Source organism: Ipomoea nil, unplaced genomic scaffold (genome assembly GCF_001879475.1).
Source record: "Ipomoea nil cultivar Tokyo-kokei standard unplaced genomic scaffold, Asagao_1.1 scaffold0317, whole genome shotgun sequence".
NCBI classification, from domain to species: domain Eukaryota; kingdom Viridiplantae; phylum Streptophyta; class Magnoliopsida; order Solanales; family Convolvulaceae; genus Ipomoea; species Ipomoea nil.
This window is the reverse complement of record NW_017616745.1, coordinates 1,980,546-1,997,040: the sequence shown is the minus strand read 5'-3', so window position 1 is coordinate 1,997,040 and position 16,495 is coordinate 1,980,546. Positions and strand designations below refer to the sequence as shown.

Genomic DNA, 16,495 nt, shown 5'->3' with positions numbered 1-16,495 from the left:
AGTATAGATAGATTGTATTACACTATTTTATAATATTAGAATAGAATTTTAACGCAGAATTAGTGTACGAATGTGAAAGTAGAAATCAATATATTTTATTAGGAAGAGAGATTTTTTAGGAATTGGGCGGGAAGTTAAAATTTCAGGATTTTGTTTTTATATATACTATAGACTATAGATTGTATTACACTATTTTACAATATTAGAATAGAATTTTAACGCAGAATTATTGTACGAATGGGAAAGTAGAAATCAATATATTTTATTAGGAAGAGAGATTTTTTAGGAATTGGGCAGGAAGTTAAAATTTCAGGATTTTATTTTTATATATAGTATAGATTGTATTACACTACTTTATAATATTAGAATAGAATTTTAACGCAGAATTACTGTACGAATGGGAAAGTAGAAATCAATATATTTTATTAGAAAGAGAGATGTTTTAGGAATTGGGCGGGAAGTTAAAATTTCAGGATTTTGTATGGGAAAGTAGAAATCAATATATTTTATTAGAAAGAGAGATGTTTTAGGAATTGGGCGGGAAGTTAAAATTTCAGGATTTTGTTTTTATATATAGTATAGAAGTATAGATTGTATTACATTATTTTGTAATATTAGAATAGAATTTTAACGCAGAATTATTGTACGAATGTGAAAGTAGAAATCAATATATTTTATTAGGAAGAGAGATTTTTTAGGAATTGGGCGGGAAGTTAAAATTTCAGGATTTTGTTTTTATATATACTATAGACTATAGATTGTATTACACTATTTTACAATATTAGAATAGAATTTTAACGCAGAATTATTGTACGAATGGGAAAGTAGAAATCAATATATTTTATTAGGAAGAGAGATTTTTTAGGAATTGGGCGGGAAGTTAAAATTTCAGGATTTTGTTTTTATATATACTATAGATTGTATTACACTATTTTATAATATTAGAATAGAATTTTAACGCAGAATTATTGTACGAATTGGAAAGTAGAAATCAATATATTTTATTAGGAAGAGAGATTTTTTAGGAATTTGGTGGAAAGTTAAAATTTCAGGATTTTATTTTTATATATAGTATAGATTGTATTACACTACTTTATAATATTAGAATAGAATTTTAACGCAGAATTACTGTACGAATGGGAAAGTAGAAATAAATATATTTTATTAGGAAGAGAGATGTTTTAGGAATTGGGAGGGAAGTTAAAATTTAAGGATTTTGTTTTTTTATATATAGTATAGATAGATTGTATTACACTATTTTATAGTATTAGAATAGAATTTTAACGCAGAATTACTGTACGAATGTGAAAGTAGAAATCAATATATTTTATTAGGAAGAGAGATTTTTTAGGAATTGGGCGGGAAGTTAAAATTTCAGGATTTTGTTTTTATATATAGTATAAATGGTGAACCAGGCCACCTGGGCGGCCTAGCTTGGCGATGGTATATATTATAAAAAGAGTTGTGCCGCGCGCGGTATTAAAAATGACAATTTATGCTTTTAATGTAATGATTATTCAAGTCCGTATCAACAGTTCAATTGGTTATGAGAATGAAATTTAGGAACAATTAAGATTCTAGATTTCAGTGTAGTGAATTGAGTTATCCTGATTTTTATCATCCTATAACACTAAAATTTTATTAAAATTTTAAAAAAAATACAAAAAAAAAAAAAAAAAAAAAAAAAAAAAAAAAAAAAAACAAACTTCGTCAAAAATCTTATCCAAAATTCGTGTATGTGTAATACTAATAACCATGTCTTCGTATAGTATATTACCACGAAAAGATAAATGAGAGTGTGTTTGGTTGACAGGTTTAGCTTTAAGAAATGGGTATTGGTTCGGCCAGATTCGTTCGGCCTCCATAAGCTCGGGTTTCGGCCAGGCCAATGGCCAAGGCCGAATCATGCTCGGCTCGGCCAAGGCCTTCGTCGTTTCGTCTGATCTCCTGTTGCGACCGTTGGGTTTTAATTCAGCTGTTACGAAGTTAATCTTGTATTAATTCTAATTTTAAGTTGTGAATTAAAACTCTAGTAATGGTTGCTGTTACAGGATTGGTGTTGAATGCCATCATGAATGCTATTGAACTCCTTCAACCACTATATAAGAAGTGGTAGAGCAGCAGAATTTTTTGACACAACAACAATAAGCATATACACTTGTACGATTTAAGTTCCAAAATCTCTGTTTCTACTCTTTTTTGGGACTGTGTTCTGCACGTGCTCTAGTTCGCTCGATTCATTCAAGTTGTCATCTGATCTACCAAATAACATGAAAACCCTTTTACTGTTATTTGCACTTTCCCTCTATCTCCTTCTTCCCAACCCAACTCATTGTACGCGTAATATTAATCCCATCCGCCTTCGCAGTACGGCTGATATAGTAGTAACGTTCGACGACCCTCCGGTGCGGCCGTGCGGGACAGCAACAGAGACGAGGTCCAGACCAGCGGAGTTTACTACATAGTGTCCGCTACTTTTAGGCCTAACGCCCCGGGTATTCATACTACTATATATTTCCCCACCATGTTCTGTCAATTGTTATGCCATGGAACTGTGTCCTCCTTGTAATACGACGCCCTTTGACAGTTTTGGAGTAAGGGTGCAGTTAGTGACACGGTTTTCTTTTACCAATCAGAATTTTATTTTTAAATTTGTCAAAATAACTCAGCGAGACGTTGTGAATATAGAGTTCAAGAATTATGAACATAGAGTTCTATAATTTTTTTTGTTTTTGTTTTTTTTTGAAAATAAAGAGCTAATTGATTAATCATAAGTTGAAACAGTTACAATAAAGATCAATAGAATGATAAAACATTCTTTACACATAGAAATAACTTTCTTTAGCAATGCTAAAAGAAACTTGAATCGCAAACTGTGTTACAAGATTTAAGCTGAATTCATTGGTGAAACATGAAGCTTCTTTGATGTTGGTAATGATCTGGCTATCCAAGGCTGACTCTATTTGAGAAGTCTTGCATACCACCTGAGTAACTATTGCGGCTCTTCTGTCCGTAGACAATATCTTCATTATTCTGAACTGCATATCATGGTTCAGATCTTCTTCATTGCTCAGGATGAGATAAACATACGCCATGCATGATCAATTAAATCGTTTCATCTTAAAAAAAAAAAAAAAAAAAAAAAAAGAACTCGCTAAAGAAATGAGAGGGGATAACTCTATAATTATGAACATAAACTTTTAGAGTTCAAAAATTATGAACATAGAATTCTGTAATTGTGAATATAGAGTTCAATAATTATGAATATGAAGTTCAAAAATTATGAATATAGAGTTCAGTAATTATGAACATAAACTTTAGACAAACGCTTTTAATGGCGAAAGAAAGCAATTTTTTTTTAATGGATACGGCCCCATTTACTAGCAGAACGATCATTATTGATCTATCATTAATGGATACGGCCCCATTTTCTAGCAGAACGATCATTATTGATCTATATAGAAATATTATAAAAATGATGAACCAATTGTTTAAGCTGGCTGGGCGGCCTAGCTTGGCGATGGTATATTATAAAAAGAGTTGTTTACAACTAATTATATTACAAGTTCCAAAGAAAAGAGGTGAGTCATGATGGTGGGAATGGAACAAGTATCCCCTTGTAATCCTGGATGCTGTGATAAAGTGACAAGTCATACCATCCTCACTCTCTCTCTCTGAAATACATATATACAAACCCCATCTCTCTGATCTTCTCCCAATTCAGTTAACATGAAAACCTTTTTACTCTTATTCGCACTTTCACTCTATCTTCTTCCCAACTCAACTCATTCTACGCGCAATAATATTAATCCCATCCGCCTTCCCAGTCCACCGTATGAGCCTCCGGTGCGGGACACCAACGGAGACGAGGTCCGGACCGGCGGAGTTTACTACATAGTCTCCGCTACCTCGGAAACCCCGGAGAAAGTGGGGTTTGGTTGGTACAATGACACCAATACCAGATGCCCAACCAACGTGGTCCTATGGAAAAGTGAATTCGGCATCGCGGTTAGCATCGCGCCGGCGTACCCGCCGGAAGCCACCGATGTCTGGGTAAGGATTCCCGTGAATTTGAAATTCTACACTCCGGTTGTCCCACCGTGTGACCAAATATTAACTTGGGATGCTGAGTACGACTCGGAATCCGATCTAGGTTTGGTGAAGACCGGAGATAATGACTCACCATACCCTTTCATACTTTACCCAGCCCCAGCGCCCAACACTTACGAAATCATTTACTGTGGGTTCCTGATGTGCAAGCCCGTTAGCACATACTACGACAAGTCTATTGGAGAGACGCGTTTGTTTGTGGGTGATGATCGCTCTCCCTTAATTGTTCAGTTTCAGTTCGTGCAGTGATTGAGCCTCCCGTATACTAGTTGCATGCATGCTTGCTACTTCATTATGTAAGAATAAAGATGCAACAAATCCTAGCTGCATGCTCTATCTATGTTGCGTGTATGCATGTGTTGTATTGTGTAAACCTGGAGAGGGCGTTTGGTTCAGGTTATATCAGATAATCAAGGTTATTTGATAACCTCCGTATAGTATTTTTATGCTTGGTTCAAGTTACACTACTGGAAATTATGAAATTTCCGACCATCTGACCATCTGAAAGTGATCTTTTTGGTATCAACTTCATTTAAGATCACTTTCAGGTGGTCGGATTTCCACTAGTGTTATTTGTAACTTTCTTGAATAACCTCCGTATAGTATTATTAATCAACTCTATTACAATATAGTATCTGTTCAATATAATGAAGCACAAAGAAGTGAGGTTCAAACTCACGACCTCCACAAGGTCTTGGCCACACTATCTAGATTATACTCGAACACACAACCTCCCATTTGAGAGTCTAACCTCGGTGCCATTAGACCACAAAGTCTTGGCTACACTATGTAGATTATATATCCAAATTATATTATTGAATGGCTTTCAGTTTGTTAGCTTAAGGTTCGTTACTTTCTACTTTAAGGTGCATAAGTTTAAAGTTTAACGTGAGTAAGTTCAAAGTTTAAGATGCATAAGTTTATAGCTTAAGGTAGTTCAAAAGCTTAAGGTGCCGACCTAAGTTCAAAGGTTAAGGTGCGCAAGTTTATAGCATAAGGAACATCACTTTCTAGTTTAATGCGTATCAATTTAATTAACTTCTTAAGGTGTGTATACACATACTTGAGCATATCATTTGCATTCATGTTGCCAGGAAGCAGGGCCGGTCTTGGCCATGTCTGGCCAGGGCGACCGAACAGGGCCCCCAATTTTTTTAAAAAATATTTTAGATATTATCTATTATTTTTTAGAGTTAATCAACGATTTGGTCGCTCAATTATTAGCGAATAGTCCCATTCGTTATTCATCGATTTGGTCCCGGAAAATAATTGTTTTTAGTCGATTTAGTCCCTCCGGTCGTCTTCCGTCAACAATCCGGTGAGAACTCCGATTTAGCAGGGGCATTTTGGTCTTTTCTTGTCTTCAACCCTCTTCTTACCATGGTGGCCACCTCGACGAGACGCGGCGACTCTCGTCTGGACCTCCGGCAACAAAGTAGAACCATCCCGGATATCTACTCGCATTAAGTCCCAGATTGTGGACGTATCCACTACACCCGGGTTCTGTTGATTCACCACGGAGGAAACGAAGGCCAGCAGGGGTGCATCGGTGGTCTCAGATTGATCAACGGGGCCTTCCATTAACGTCACAGCTTTCGTAGAATCGCGATAGGCGATCTCGGGATCGCAATTTGTGATCGCGTCGATGATCGCTGAGATGGCGAGTGAGAACGGCGATCGCCTCACCAATGGGTGACGAAGCCTGGAGGGCGTCTCCGAATACCATCACCGGTGTCAGTGAACATGATTGATGGCACGATCGTCGACTGGTTTGCGAGAATCGAGACTGGTAACCGTTGACTTGACGGTTCCGCGAAGTCTCGATCGCCCAAGTCCGATCGCCGATCATATGATGTTGTTGGGTGGTAGCGACGACTCCAGTTCTCTGTCTCATCATCGACTACGGAACAGTGCCAAAGATCGTCATCGAAGTCGCGATTGGGGAAATCACAATCGGAGTCCGATCGTCTCGCTGTTGGTCGCGATGTGAAGCGGCTGTATCGGAGACCATTCTGGCTTGTCTCGATTCATCGTCGCCTGTGTGCAGTCGTCGGATCACTGACGGAAAGAGGTTGACGCCTTTGCAGCGTAACACGATTCAATTCGCGTTCGACTTCATCAGGGTGCGATCCACACATCTCCATGTCCGCCTCAACGAGACGGACCTTTTGGTCCGATCAGATCGCGGGTTAGAGGTCGTCGTCGCCGGTGGCTATCGAAGAAATGATGGCCTGGGTATAAGAAGATGACTCAAGACAAAAAAAAAAAGACCAAAATGCCCCTGCTAAATCGAAGTTCTCGCCGATTTGTTGACGGAAGACGACCGGAGGGACTAAATCGATTAAAAACAATTATTTTCGGGGACCAAATCGATGAATAAGGAATTAAGGGACTACATTGACCGTTCGCTAATAATTGAGGGATCAAATCATTGATTAACTCTATTTTTTATAATTGATAATTAATATTTTTTTCAATTCATAGATTGATCTTAATTGTAATTGAAAATAAAATTTTAGAAGGAATTGACATTAAAATTTGGTATTTAAATATAAACGAAAAATGACACTTGTAAATTAACTTTTAAATTGTATTATTTCTTTGTTTAATTTTTATGCATTATATTGAGACCAAAAATTTTAATTAGATTTTTATTTTTGTTGTAAAGTACAATAACTTGAAGTCCAAATGAATTTGAACTCAATTACGGACCTCAATTATAGAGATTTTATAGATCTTCTAGACTTCTATCTTCATCTTTCAAGAGGTCTTTTGAGATTATGTTTTTTACCTTTATAAATATAAATCTCTATCAATATATATATAGTGAAATTTAAATAGAGTTAATACCCTAAATGGTCATCGACTATAGTGATTTTTCTCAATTTCGTCCTAAACGCCTTTAGTGACCTCATGTAGTCCCAAATTTTTATATTTTTTGCCCAATTTAGTCTCTCGTTTGTTATTCCGTCAAATTGGTGTTAAATAAATGGACAATTCAATAATCTCAATATTGGCATCTCTTTACTCTTAGTCATGCGAAGTGTGAAATTTCTATTTCTTTTACGAATTACTCCAGACCTGCGAATCAAATTTTATATTCGCAAATTTGGGAGTAATTCTGAGGGTAATTCGTAAAAGAAAGAGAGATTTCATACTTGACATGACTAAGAGTAAAGAGATGCCAATATTGAGATTATTGAATTGTCCATTTATCTATACAAAAACTAAGTCAAAAGAATACTAAGTAACTGATCGAGCAGAAGGAGGGTGTATTCAATCATGACTTTTGTAGAGTTTTAAAGAGTTTTAAAATTATATATTTTAATAAACTTTGATTGACTTTCATAGACTCGTTCAAAAATTTTTAAAACTTTATAAGAGTCTATAAAAGTCTATATAAAAATATTTATAGACTTTTATCAACTTTTTATTTTAAAAAGTTTACAAAAGTCATTGAAATTCTAAATTGAATACATCCTTACAAACTTTCAATGATTTTGATTCTTATCATTTATAATTTTCTTACAAAACATTTATAATATATCATAAAATTCTTCTTATTATATAGTTCTTCACCCACATCAACATTCTCAACATTATTATTTTTATCCATAGTATGCTGAGACTTATATACTAATTACTTATTCTTCAAAAAAATGCTAATTACTTATATATATTATTAATAAACATCAACCAAAAAAACAAAAAACCTATTTCATTAGAAATTCATAACAATAGTGAACAATAAAATTTATAATAAAAGAATTGATCAAATAAAATATTTAAAAATATAATTACAAGTTACATAAAATAAAAAAAATAAAAATCTAATATTAATAATATATATAAAAAATTATACTTGATATATTGCTAGGCATTTCCACAAAGTACTATTATTTGCAATAGCAATTTGAGACTGCGAACAATAACAAGGTGTTACTGTTTGCAACCCCAAATTGTTGTTGCGAACAATAGTTCGCTATTTGTATTAATCTGTTGTTAAAAATATAAAAAATATATATTACGAATATAAACATAAAAAAGAATAAAAATAAAAATATATAAGTATTTATATGAATATTATGAAACATATACTGAAATTTGACGATTAAAAATTTACTTTATTCATGTATTTAGTGAGAATTAGAGAAAGTTAGGGATAAAAAATTCATAGAAAAAAATAAAAATCAATATAAACAAGCAATAATGAAGTAAAAATAATATTATTTCGAATTTTTAGATGAAGATTGTAAAGTTTAGGAGAGAGAAAAATTAGTAGAGTTTAGGTATGAGGAAAATATAGGATAATGAAGAAAAAAATAATTTTATTGAATTTATATAGGTTTATAAACTTTAAATAGGGAGAAAAAATAGAGTTTAAATAGAGAGAGAAAACATTCAAAGTTGTTAGAAACAAAATTTTGAAATCTTGAGGTTGATGGTTGGATTTCAACTATTTATATTGAGAAGGAAAAGTCTACAAAAGTCTTAAAATTAAAAAGTCTACAAAAGTTCATAACTTTTTGAATACCACATGACTTTTAAAGACTCTTTAAAAGTCCTAATCGAATACCACACGACTTTTAAAGACTCTTTAAAAATCTTGATTGAATACCGCCTGATTTTTAAACTCTCTAAAAGTTTGAATTGAATACCTCCAAACTTTTAAAGTTCATAAAAGTCTTTAAAACTCTATAAAAATCTTTAAAACTCTATAAAAGTCATGATTGAATACACCCCCTAAATCTGCCACATTTAGTATAGATTGTTTCATGCGATGTCTAAGATTTTTGCTAGCCCTAGCATTCCATATCAACATGCATTATCTATTTTAAATATATTGTATCACTTTATATATTTTTTTAAAATGGGTAATATAAGACATCGAACTATATATAAAACTACAATTAAACTACCTAACTCAAAATATTGCAATTATTAAATCTTTGAACAACACAAAATACTGCAATTGAACCTAAAATAACATGTTCACCCGGTCTTTGCTAACATAGTGATTACCTTATTAAAAATTACGTTTTAAATTCATTTTAATAATTTTAAATAATTTTTTTTAAAAAAAAAAAAAAAAAAAAAAAAAAAACCCAACCCCCTTCCCCGCCTTCGTCTATGGCCATGGATGAATAATCTTTCTTTGTCTCTTGTCGGACTCGTCGTCTCCAGAAGATCACTTAGCGATAAAAAACCTTCTTTTTCTCTGGTCAGAAATAAATAAAGGTTCTTCGTATTCGGCATAGACAAATGCAGGGAAAGGGTTGGGGTTTGATTTTTTATTTTATTTAAAATTATTAAAATAATATTTTTTAAATAAAGTAATTGTCACGTCAATAAAGATTGGGTAAATATTTCATTTGAGGTTCAATTATTTAATTTTGCGTTATTTAAATATTCAATTATAATTTTTTAACATTGATAATAATTTTTCATGTTATTCAATGATCTATTTGACTTAAATTCCTTTTAAAAATATAAACTTTTATATACGTATACCATGAAATTTTATTATTCTTATATTGAGTGGTAAAAAAGTAAAAACCTTATTACAGTGCTGGTAAAAAGTAAAAACCTTATTACAGTGCTACACGAAACGAAATCCAAAGTACGTAGTCTAAAATTACTGCCCATGTACCAACTCAATTAGTGTGGTGCGTTCACGGGGCGTTTGGTTGGAAAAAATTAGGTGGGAAAGAAATTGTAATTCGGTGGGAAAGAATAATATGGGAATAAAGTGATAATTCAAATTATGTTGTTTGGTAAGGAGAAATAAAATTATTAAAATTGAGAAGGAAATAAGTGGTATAAAGACTAAAACACCCTTGTGTAATAACAATCAAGGGTATTAATGTCATTTCATATGTTTTTCCTTTCTCAAATTCATTAAATTGTCATTCATGTAGGGTACCCCATGAATTGCAATTCAACAAACAAAAGGAGGGAATTGCAATTCTGTCCAACCAAACAATGTATTGAGGCATCCACTAAATTACAATTTAACTACAGCTAAATTACAGTGAACCAAACGCCCTGTCATTAATTCAACTTTGAGCTACAAGCATTTACCTGCCAGATTTTCTTTTATCAATAACAAATTTTCAGTGGGTAATATACACGTGTTTTCTATTTACATGCTCTCTTTTATTATTATTATTTTTTGTTTTTGTTTTTGACGCATGAGAAAATGGTATGGCTTTGGTATGGCTCTGATGTTAATAAAAATTAAATTTGTAATCTTTTGATATAAGAATCATGTTTCACCTACTCGACTATCCCTTTTGGAGCACACAGTACGCTTTAATTTACCCTCACCCCTCCCTCCTGGTCTTAGCTTAGTGGTTCATCGGCTAATTTGATGTCATGATTAAAAGCGGTGGTGTGGAGTTCGAATACCACAAAGCAACAAAGCAGTATTATTATTAGAGAGTAAAAAATAAACCCCTTACCATGTGACCACATGAGTATTTATTATACATGACTGGCGATCGGGGAAAATGAAAGAAAAGGAAAAGATTAACCAAATTTGATTTAAGAAACCTTCCTAAAGTAGCTTTGAATTTATTTTCCTAAGTTGTAGGATCCCTTTTCTTAAAATTGGATAAGGAAATCTCACCAAAATATGGCAAGAATCTCAACTCGGAGTATCCTTTCATGGGCGTTCCGCGTTTGGTTGAAGGGATTTTAAATTCCCTTCCCACTTAATTCCCACCAAATTTCAAAGGTCATTAAATTCCGTAGTTTGGTTGGAAGGAATTGCAATTCCTCCATTTTCATGGAATTAAAATCCCATGTCCCCCTGATTTTTTAATTCCTGGGATTTTAGGACGAAAAAAAAAATACTGATAAGACAAAATTACCCTTCTCTTTTTTAAACCTAAAATAAATGTATGATCTTTCCTTTTAACAACAATAATGGACATTTTGGACTTTATACTACTTATTCCCTTTCAATTCTCCTGTATACCAAACATTGGAATTGAAATTCCCAGTAATTTTATTCCTGTCAACCAAACACTGGAATTTAAATTCCCACTTCATTCCCAGTAATTTAACTCCCATAGAATTACAATTCCTTTCCCACATAATTTCCCCCTCCAACCAAACGCCCTGTAATGTTTATGCGCCGTGGCCAGCCCTTCCTCTGCTGACTGCTGACTGCGGACTACTCACACTACTGAAAATTATGGAATTTTCGACCACTTGAAATTGATCTTAAATCAAGTCGAAAATCTTGTTTCCACCACTTATGGCATTCAGAAAAATCTTTGTTGCTATTTCCAACCATTTTTTACTTTCGACTTGATTTAAGATCACTTCCAGATGGTCGGAAATTCCATAATTTTCAGCTGTCAACTCTCGACTGTCTAGCGAGTGTCCCATGGGTATCCTACCCGGGTATCCATCAATTGGTATTATCGACCACTCTAATTACCAGAAAAAGCTGTTTTCCTCCACAAACTTTCATTTTCAATCACTGCAACAATGAACATCAGCATCCTAGCTGGGACTCGAAATACTGAATGCTACATGTAAAATTATAGTACTGATCAAAGTGAAGACAACAGACAAAGCTGATAAATTAAACACACACAAACATGGCCTATTGTAACATCATCGTACTAATAATAAGCAAAACTGCCGGCCGGAACATCCTCTGATCTGATCTTCAACGTTTATGGGCCGCCGGCCGTGTCATTGAATTGGGTGGTACTGGTCGGACACTCATTTTGCCGGCAATTTCCGGAGGATGAAGAGCACCATTGCAGAAGGCAAGATTTCCACCATCTGTGGAAGACAACATCAAAATGTTTGTCTCAGTCAAATGATTATTGTCATCTGGGCAAATGTATGCATATATGCCGAAAGATTTTTTTATTTTTGGAAATAATATATGCAGAAAGATTAATTTACCATGTAATAATTGAGATTTAGAATTGGATGAACAAGAACAAATCAATATCAGCAGCCTCATCAAAGGCAGAAATACCAACCTGCAATGTCATGTTCATCAGACTTTCGGTACATTTATCTACAATACATTCATCTTTAGGTACTGGACGCTTGGGCTCGGGGGGCCCCAACCGAGCATTCAGGTCGGAACCAAGCCTAAAGGATTCAGAACAGAAGCTCACTATCAGGTTCGGTCAGTTAAGTACGCCCCGGCAGGTCGGACACGTCGGGAATTGATCCTTAAGATGCTTGGAGTCTGATCCGATCAGATGTTACGGGTCGATAACTCAGGGAATATTCCCCATTAAGTAGCCGAAACATCCTGGTTTTCAATTATGAGATATTCTAAGGTATCAATCGACACTGTAAATGATTTTTTAAAAATTGTTATCCTTTACCTAAAAACAATATTTTCCATCGACACCTTAAAACAATTCTGATCTCTCTCTCTCTCTCTCTCTCTATATATATATATATATATATATATATATATATATATATATATAAAACCTGTTAAAGCATACAAAAACTCCCGTTTGTCACAAGAGACCTATCTATAGAAGAAAAATAGAGGTCTACATTCCTAGACAGTTTGGTATCATCAAAATCTAAATACACTTGTTCCTAACATATTCTGTTACTAAAGTTTATACTAATGAAATGTAAGATTATTTAAAGAAAAAATATAATATAATAGAAGATAAATACGAGAAATCATAAGAAATATTAAAATAAAAATAATATGAATAATTCATTTCAACTAACAATTACAACAAATTTTATTATTATTATTATTTGTTAACGACCTAATAACTTTTAACTCTTATTCGATTTGTAGATCGTAGATTTGTAAATAGATTGTAGATTATATATTAGTAAATTATTATAAAAATGGTGAACCATGTGATTAACCTGGGCGGCCTTCGCGATGGTATAATTTATTTAAAATTAGTCATTTTACACTAGTAATTGATTTAAAATTCAGAAAACAATCAATCAAATGTTGTTTCCATCGATCTGACGATGTGAGTTTACCAACAGCAACAATTGATGCCAACTACAACTCTTATCTACTACTTAAGGATATTCTTATTCCTATAATATACTCTTTTAATTTTAAACGTGCACCTTACATTCACATAACTAAATTTATAAGTTCCATTTGGAAGGTTATGAGTTCAAGCCTTAGTGGAGGCGCTATTGGTTCTTTGTGTTTCGGTAGGTTGAGAAAGTATATGAACAGATACTACAATGTAATAGGGCCAGTAACATTCAAAAAAAAAAAACTAAATTTATAATTTATAATTATTTTTCCCAAATTTTTGTAACTCTAACACACTTTTAAAAGTGAGTCACAATTTCATATTATATTTAAAAAAAATTATTATTTTTTCTCATTAAATACTACTGAGTATTTTATATTAACAATTATTTTTTTTACTAGTTTTCCACGCGCATTACACGAATGAGATAATACCTAAAGTTTATTTTTAAATAAGTATTTCAAAATATATTAATGCAAGATTATTATATAGGAGATGTCCATGCATAGGTAATTGAATGTTGAATTTGTTTATTTAAATCAGTAATTTAAAGTATATAAATGTAAGATAATATATGAGAGATTGATTATAATTGTCACTAAAATAAATGTTACCAACTTTGTAATAACGCTAATCTAAATACTTAGTCTAAAAACGATACTCTTAATAACTACTTCTTTTGTTTTAAATTTCTCTAAGTTTTCTTACTTCTCTTTTGGGTAGTATTATTGTCAATGTCTTCATCTTCAGTACTTGTCCTTTTCTTTTTTATTGGTAGTGTGTCATGTGCAATTGAGTTACTGGTGGTAGCATAGAGGGCGGCGTCATGAAATGAGATTATGGTGTATGAAGTTTTAGATTTGTCTTGTTGTGTATATGACTAGGATATTAGTGTGTACTATGAACTTTTTTTCTTGCAAGCGCCTGTTGATATTTTGCAGTGGTAGTTTTTTCCATACGTGTTTCATATGTTGTGAGATGTGTGTCGTAGATTATTTTGAACAAAATATTAATATTTATTATATTTATAGAAAATACTTGTTAAATAAATATATAACATATTTTATATTATAACTTTGATATTTAATTACAAGATAGTGTAAAAAGAAGACAATAATGGACAATGTTGTAAATATAATTAATTAATGAATTTGAAGGTAAGGAATCTTTGAATTGAAGGAATAAAGATAATATAACTAAATTCATTATATCTCTTTTTAAATTTAATTTTTTTTTTGAATAAAATCATTATAGACATCTGATTCTAAATTAATTAAATACATATGCATTTTTTGTTGCTGTAGCTACTAATTTATTTAATTTAATAAGAGTAATAAAGTGGGTACTTACTTTTCATCCACAACAATGAAGTCATTGATTTTTATTTTTATTTTCATTCATGGTTGAGACAAATTGTTTTGGGAGTACAGTTTGTCAATGACAATTGCTACAATTGTTGTCAATAGATGATAATAATAAATAATTCGAAATATATGGTTGTTGGTCCCGGTAGGGTTAGAACGAGAGTCTAGAGGGGGGAGGGGGGGGGGGGTGAATAGACTCTTCTCGATTTTCGGCAAATAGCAACCTCTCGGGGTTGTAACGCAGCGGATAAATTAAATTGATTTTAGTTGCTTTGCACAATTTGAAGTTATAAGGTAACTTTCGGTTTGGGCGAATGATAATGCAATGCTGAAAAGTAAAGCACGAAAGTAAAAAGATAGAGAGACGAGACTTTTTATAGTGGTTCGGCCAACTTTTCCTACTCCACTCTTCTTCCACAACTTATGGAAGGTTTGCACTATCACTAATTAGTACAAATACACACGAAAGCTTCCTTGATCACTAAGCCGGACAGCTTCCTGTAGGTTTTTCAACTCCGCAAGTTTACTCCGCCTCTATCAACGTCTTCTTCAGAGTTGAGGTTGGTAGAAAGTGTTGGGGAAAATTCGGATAGAGTATGTCGTAGACCTGGGGCTACTGTTTTTTATAGGCTGAGAATGGATGAATCCTGAAGGGATCGGTGACGTGTGCAAGACACTACCTTAAAAGCAAAAATTTCCCGGAGACAGTTGTAGTCTTACCGGTTGCTTTCGACCAGTTAACACCGAAGCTCAGGATTGCAGAAGAGAAGAAGAGAATTTGATGAGTGAATAGAACTGAGGAGAAGCAGGGTATTTATAGTATTGGAAATACCCGCCCCTCCCCTCTCAGCCATTCATGCTCCACGATTTTAGGAAGAGTTGTGGTGAAAATGCCCACAAGAATAGGAAGACTTGTTCCACCACAACTTAATGTGTGGATGGTAGATTTCTACATGAAATCTACCTCTAAAAAGGAAAAAAACTCGGAATTAAAATAAAGTCCGAGTAAAACGCTGACCCTACCACACCGCGACGCGCGTGCGAACCGAACCGAACCGAACCGAACCGAACCGGGCGGGCGGCGGCGGCGCACGTGTGGAGTTCCCTTTCCTTCTCTCTCTACAATAGTTTAAGCCTTCCAAATGGGTTGGTATTAAAAAGGTGGGAATTAGTCCCTTATCCTTCCAATGTGGGACAAGAGTGTCTTCCTTCTACACACTTTAAACCACCATCTTGAATGTAATCTCCAACAATCCCCCACACATTCAAGGTGGCAAGAAGAAGACGGAATTTCTGGCATGAGTGCTGATCTTAATGTCAGTGGTTGTACCTTGAACTGACACGTAGTGACTTGAGTAACTTTCTCCTTTGATAGTGAATTAGATCTTGAACTATCGAAAGAAGAGTTAGTTTTGAACTCAGTTCACACACCAGCAATCACCCTGTAAGTATATATAACTTGGTCTTTCTCGTAAGGTCAACTCTTTGACCTGAGACCTATCTCTGAATAGGTGTGTTTAGCTTCCAGGTTTATATGACCTCGAAGTTTGCTCACTGTATTGCTATTAAGCCCATCTCCCTCGATGTTTCGAGGATGGCTCTTTTGTTTAGCCCCTTCGTGAGAGGATCTGCAATGTTCTTTTCGGATTTCACATATTCTAGTGAAAGTACGCCACTTAGAATTAGTTGTCTCACAGACTCATGTCTGACTCTTATGTGTCTCCTCTTACCATTATAGGCACTATTTTTGGCTACGCATATCGCAGCTTGTGAGTCACAATGTATGGGCACTGACGGCGTAGAAGACCCCCACAATGGCACGTCTGCCAGTAGGTTTCTAAACCACTCAGCCTCTTGCCCTGCTAGATCAAGAGCTATAAATTCAGCTTCTATCGTTGATCTGGCTATGCACGCCTGTTTCGTGGATTTCCACGATACTGCTGCTCCTCCCATGGTAAAAACATACCCGCTGGTGGAGCTCACCTCATCACTATCATTCACCCAATTCGCATC

At 34.0% G+C, this 16,495-nt stretch overlaps 2 protein-coding genes across 2 annotated transcripts in view; one reads left to right on the top strand and one right to left on the bottom strand.

The window, feature by feature from the left end:
* Positions 1-3,729: 3,729 nt before the first annotated feature.
* On the top strand, positions 3,730-4,359 carry LOC109165663 (sporamin B-like). Its single transcript, XM_019314526.1, has one exon. It carries the CDS (start codon positions 3,730-3,732, stop codon positions 4,357-4,359), a length of 630 nt encoding a protein of 209 aa, XP_019170071.1.
* Positions 4,360-11,632: 7,273 nt separating this feature from the next.
* The window catches only part of LOC109165655 (tobamovirus multiplication protein 1-like), a 35,054-nt gene continuing 30,191 nt past the window's right edge, over positions 11,633-16,495 (bottom strand). The window contains exon 8 of the mRNA XM_019314512.1: positions 11,633-11,910. Coding sequence (XP_019170057.1) covers positions 11,848-11,910 — 63 coding nt within the window. The 3' untranslated portion in view covers positions 11,633-11,847. The remainder of the gene's footprint in view (positions 11,911-16,495) is intronic.